This window comes from Crotalus tigris, unplaced genomic scaffold (genome assembly GCF_016545835.1).
Source record: "Crotalus tigris isolate CLP2741 ecotype Arizona unplaced genomic scaffold, ASM1654583v1 scf7180000023635.1308423, whole genome shotgun sequence".
In the NCBI taxonomy this organism is placed as follows: domain Eukaryota; kingdom Metazoa; phylum Chordata; class Lepidosauria; order Squamata; family Viperidae; genus Crotalus; species Crotalus tigris.
The window spans coordinates 1,234,929-1,240,928 of NW_024100092.1; the positions used below are offsets into that span (position 1 = coordinate 1,234,929).

The 6,000-nt window shown below is 39.6% G+C and overlaps 1 protein-coding gene across 42 annotated transcripts in view; it reads left to right on the forward strand.

Annotated features, from left to right (window-relative positions):
• The window catches only part of DST (dystonin), a 314,302-nt gene extending 310,937 nt beyond the window's left edge, over positions 1–3,365 (forward strand). For 25 of the 42 annotated variants that reach the window (XM_039320286.1, XM_039320282.1, XM_039320284.1 and 22 more), the window contains 2 exons: positions 1,898–2,021; positions 2,340–2,605. In XM_039320286.1, coding sequence (XP_039176220.1) covers positions 1,898–2,021; positions 2,340–2,605 — 390 coding nt within the window. Of the gene's footprint in view, positions 1–1,897; positions 2,022–2,339 lie in introns of all 42 variants that reach the window. The other 17 variants (XM_039320283.1, XM_039320278.1, XM_039320288.1 and 14 more) reach the window with 1 other exon arrangement.
• The last annotated feature ends 2,635 nt before the right edge of the window (positions 3,366–6,000 follow it).

Below are 6,000 nucleotides of genomic sequence, written 5' to 3' on the forward strand. Positions count from 1 at the left end.
GCCACTTGTGACCTTCCCAGCTGGCTTCTGCCAAGTAAAATCAGTGGGAGAAGCCGGCTTGTCAGCTACATGATTGATTCACTTAACTGCAGTGATTCACTTAGCAGCTTTGGCAAAAGGGTCCTAAAATCAGGCACAACTCACTTAACGATGACTTGAAAATTCTGGTCCCAACTATGGTCATAAATTGAGGAATACCTGTACTCCATTCTATTTAGTCCTGTTCTTAGCCAATAGCTAACTATAACAAAAAAACTTACTTTGGCAGATTGAACTCTTTGGAAAGCTTTTCTTGGCAAATATTATCACTATTACTGATAAAGTAGGTGGAATTTCGTATCCAGGACAGAAGAGGGATGCTGCAGAAATTAAGAATTCTAAACGTTGGTGAAATTGAGCATTAGATTGTGACATTGTTACGTCGAAAAGTATTTACCTCACCATCAATATTGCTATATTCACATCACATTAAGCCATAATACTTTGGAATAGAAATGAACAAAATACAGTACCTCCTTCTATCAACTGGAGTGTTTAAATAAACCACGGAAGAAATATCTGTGATTTATTTAGCCTGGGGTCCATATTGGGAAGTCTGGCTTCTATTCATACCCTCGATAAAAGATCAGAAGGTTCCTTTGAATTCCAACAATTTAGGCATCTTGTTTCTTGATGCTGAACATTAAGAAGAGAGTTTATGACATCACGGCCCAACACTTTTTATACATAGACATTAAGAATGTTGTACATAGTTCACCTTCTTTTCAGTCTCCAAGCAGAAAGACACAGATGGTACATTATGTCGTGCCCCTATGTACAAGGAGCGGCATGTTGGAGGGGATGGGGATTTCAATTTTTACACAGTCTTTTGAGTTACACTGGCCAGAACATAATGTGATGCCTGCTGGTGGACAATGGAACTCTTTTTCCTCCATAAAAATAACATTTCAGATTATTTTAATTACTGTTCATGGACAGTATCCTGCAGCTTACTCATTTTTTAGAGTAAACCCATTAATACCAATGCAACTTTTAAGTCATTCACAATTAATCCAGTCCCATTGATTTCAATATATCTGTGCTAAGTCTGGATCCAATGAAATGTATTCGCGTTTTTGTAGATGTTAATGAAACACGTTAACTAGAAATAAATCTGAAAGGTGCTAGGTTTATCCATATTGATTAGTACAGGGAGTCCTTGACTTATAATCATTCATTTAGGGACCATCCAAAGTTACATCGTCACTGAAAATGGGTAACTCATGGTTGTTTTCACACACAGGACCAGTACCATATCCCCATGGTCACGTGATTCTCTGGTCTTTGGGCCATATGCAGGATATACACATTATCAAGTGTCTAATCCGTGGAAAGAGGTGGGCCCAGGTTGCAAAGACTCAGAGGGTTTCTCTGAAGGACTTTAGAAACCTCCAGTCTTCCATCTTATGGGCTCAGTTACGCAGCTATATGGTGGTTTGTGACAGAAAAAAAAATGGCTGCACCATAAACAATAATATACATAAATACACTATGAGCTTTCAATATACATAAATACACTATGAGCTTCTCTGAAATCTGATCCTAAATTGGTAACTATATACAGTATATATCTTGACGTGTAAGATTTATTTGTTCAGATACTGCATGCTGTATACTGTCCAGTATACATATATACTGTAATCCTGTCGGTGTATACAGTAGCTTGCTACATTGCGCAGACAACAACAGACAAGTCCCTATCTCAAGAAGGCAGCAATAAATACAGCCTCTCTGTTTGTTTTCCTGTTGACCTGCTTTTAAACTATCCGGTCAAAGCATTTTCTTGTGATCTGGGTAGAGTTCCAAGTTCAGCCCTGTTTAATGCCCGTGCTTCACTCAGTACTCTTATATCCTACAGGGAACTCCAATACAAGGGAGTAAACTTAGACTTCCAGGATATCTTTCTGGGAAAGTTTTTCATTCTGGAGAAAATAATGGCCTAATTTCAACAGCAGCCACAAGAGCCAGAGCACACTTTGCAGGTGAGTATTGGATTTGCTGGGATGGGCCATGGGCGTCCGTGTGGACATCCCACTTGCAGAAGTTGAAAGTATCTGTCTCTCCTTAGCCTTCAGTCTGTAACTCAGTCTCTCTTGGTTTTACCGTTATATAAATCTTATTATAATCGAGACATGTCTTTTCAGCCTGGAATGCTATGAAGCAGTAGAAGGAGCCAGTTGCATTTACCTTGAGTCAGATTTCAAGTATGTGAGAAGGCCCTCTTCAGAAGCAGCCTCCGTTTGCTGTCTGTTCCACTAACCATGGATGTCTTCATGGATGTCTTTCATTTTGTCTTGCAGAAACTAGAAAAACACCAAGCAGGCCTGGAAGTCGTGCCGGAAGTAAAGCCGGGAGTAGAGCAAGCAGCCGCCGGGGCAGCGATGCCTCTGACTTCGACATTTCAGAAATCCAGTCAGTGTGCTCAGACCAATCAGAAACTGTTCATACCCCAATCAGACCAACACCCCGACCGAATTCTCGGTCTGCCTCGGGAAAGTCTTCCAAAATTCCAACTCCCCAAAAACGATTGCCGGTCAGCAAATTAGACAAGTCCTCCAAGAGATAATGCAGTTGGCTCCTCAAAGTATTTTCTTTTCTCCTGTGCATTAAATATTTAAGTTTCTAAGATGTAAATTATCCTGTAGAAATTATTGTGAAATATGACAAGAGTTGGATTTTTAATTTTGCAGATGGCCTTATTTGTGTATCAGTCTTGTTATTTTATGTGTATAGTTTTTGTCAACTTTTCTTTTGTTTATGCCATATTCTTTGTGAATAGGAGAACATTTTTTTAATGTAAACTAACAGTTGTTTGCAGTAACATATAGAGAAGTTACTAAAAGATGTTACCGCTAACCCTTTGCATCATACATCTGCCTGGCCTGTTGCTTCAACATTTACAGTAAAGGATACCTCAGAACTTGATCTTCATACAAATGACAAAAATCTAAGTAATATATTTTGAACTAACAACATGGACGTTAATGACATGTGATCGAAACTTAAACAACAATGTGAAGACAACAGTTCTTTTTGCCATTGTATTAATTAAACAATTTCTTCCAGTAAATTCATAAATATTGCAATATACTCCCATGGTTTTCAGTGTGCTGTTGCTTTAAGAGACGGCAGAAACGATCTTGGTCCGGGGTGAGGTTTACACTAGCATTAGAATGTCAGTATAACCTGCATTCATTGTAATGTGAGGTTTTCTTTTGCTTGAGTGGATGATAGCTTTGTATCATTGGACTCATTTTATATCAAAGCAGTTTTGCTTGCAGAAAGAAAAAAAAATCTACAAAATAAATCTTGTCCCCTTCTCTTTATTGCTGTGGTTTTCCTTTTATCCCAGGGAAAGAGATATTCTTCATCATGCTTACCTTATGTCTGCTCCGAAAAATGCAAACCATTTCTTCAAGACAAAAAGTGCCTACTTATTTTATATTAAAAGGCATCCTGCCTCAAAAAAAAAAACTAACAACAAAAATATCAATATTATTTGTTTCTCATCTCAGATCCTGGCCCTCTCCATTTCTTTCTGTTTTATCTGCAAATAAAGTTTCTCCGTTTCTTTTAAGTTCCTGATGTTTCACATACTGTTGTATCCAGCTGTTCACATAGTGCTTTTACAATTATTCTTTACTATTTGTGCAAAGGCTCTTGATCAAGAGACACCTCTGCTAACAAAAAGATACTCTATATGCCTCAGATGTCTTTGTACCAGAATGCTGGAAAGCAGCCAATACAAGACTGGTTTTAAAAAAGGACTTGAGTGTGGGAGGTGTAATCTGAAAAAATGGCAGGCTGGTCAACTTAAGGTCTATGCCAAATAAATTATCCAAAGCCATACTTTAGTTGAAGCATCAAGCCATAGCTTTAGCAAAGTTTTAAGTTTTCTCACTTTAAACCTACACTGGGAGTGCCAAGGGTAATAAGTGAAGTTTATTTTTACCATGTGGTGCCTTTTGATGAAATTCCTTATTGGAGTCACTGAATAAAAAAGACTTGTCTCCTGGATTGGTAAAAGAACATAAAGTAGAAAATAGGATAAATGGCTGGCGTATATTATGAAAGAATGAAAGCCACTGTTCTACAATGGGACAGTATAGTTTCAACTGCCTGGAAGATGAGAGATGACCAGGTTTGCAATTGACTCCAAAATTGTCAACAGGTTTACAATGCAAAGAAGTTCAAAATGTAACTAAGCAGCCTGGAGAAGTAGTGTTAAGGTAATGAGTGTAGTTTAGCATAAGCAGGACTGAAATGATGTACATGGTGGAAAAATTGCTACCTTATTAACAGACAACTTGTAGGATTTAGGCTGGAAGTTGACCAATGTTCAGAAGTAGCCCAGCTGAAAGATTGGTGAGACGGGAGGAATGCAGGTGAGGGAGGTTACGTTAAGAAAATGGCTAGGTTCTGCCAGGTCATCTTCCGCTCTACCAACCTGCCAGCCAGACTGTTTTAGGACACAGCTTGATTAGTCTTCCAGAAGACTGTTAGATGGATTATTAGTCTTCCTATCACTTAGCTAGAAAATGGAACTAGCAGAACTCTTTAACGGTTTCACCCCAGCTCCCAAATATCCAAATTGGTAAGTGTAGCAGAAAATAAATTTTGCCCTGTTTACATTGTCTATCAGACCTCAGATATTTTTTTTTAGCCTTTTAAAAGATCATTGAAATATATACAGTGGTACCTTGGTATTCAATTGTTTTGAAACTTGTCAAATTTGGTACTTGTCACATTTTGACAAGAAAATGTCCTGACTCTTGTATTTTTTTTTTTTTTTTGGTACTCAATGTGCAAGCTAGAACTGATGTTAGTTTCCTCATGCTATTCCTTATGGGAAAAATTTGATACTTTATCATTTTTGGTACTCATCGCATCTCCCAGAACCAATTAACAAGTACCAAAGTACCACTCTATTTAATAATAGGTGTGTTTTTCCAGACGAACAATGTATATAGGTGCTGTTCTGCAAGCAGGTACAGGTACTCCTTAGCTTACAACCACAACTGAGCCCAAAATTTCTGTTGCTAAGCAAAACAAGTTAGTTGTGCCCCATGTTAGGACCTTTTTTGCTACACTTGTTACGTGAATCATGGGATTGTTAAATGAATCTATCTTCCTTCATTGCTAGTCAGAAGCTGCTGGGAAAGTTACAAATGGTGATCACATGACTTTGGGACAGTGCAGCTGTCGTAAATACATGCCAGTTGCCAAGCACCCAAATTTTGATTATGTGACCATGGGGATGCTGCAATGGTTGTAAGTGGGAAAACCGGTCACAAGTCACTTTTTTCGGTGCTGTTGTAACTTTGAATCATCCCTGAACAAATGGTTGTAAGTCGAGGACTATCTATAGCGAGCCTGTTTTTTAAGGAGATGCCACAAACTCCACAAACAATTGGAGCCTCATTAAAAAATGGAATGCCTTACAGTCTGGCAGGGAGTACTACTTGCTAGGACAATAGCACAAATGCCATGAGGTTGACCATCTCTGTAAAAAGCTGAGCCTATTGCATCAGCCAGGCTCCTCTGCAAAAAAACAGAAAGGCAAGCTGGGTGCTGCTGAACCTTGAAGGTGAGTGAGGAGCAGGCTGAGTCCTATTAAGTCCCTGGGTTGGGCAGAGGAGAAGCAGATTGAGGCCTACAGCAGGGGTCCCCAACCCCCAGTCCATAGGCCGGTATCGGGCCGCGGCATGCCAGCAACCAGTCCACACAAACAAACAAAGCCCCATCCGTGGGATGCAGGCAGCACACAAAACCACGCACACTCCGGTCCACGGAAAAACCTTTCTCCACAGAACTGGTCCCTGGTGCACAAAAGGTTGGGGACCTCTGGCCTACAGGCTTTAACAGCCCCTGGACGCTAGTAGCTTTTACTGCTGTTACACACGTGAGTTCTCAGGTTCAGCTTACAGTCACTCACACACAGCCCTGAAAAATTGCCACACT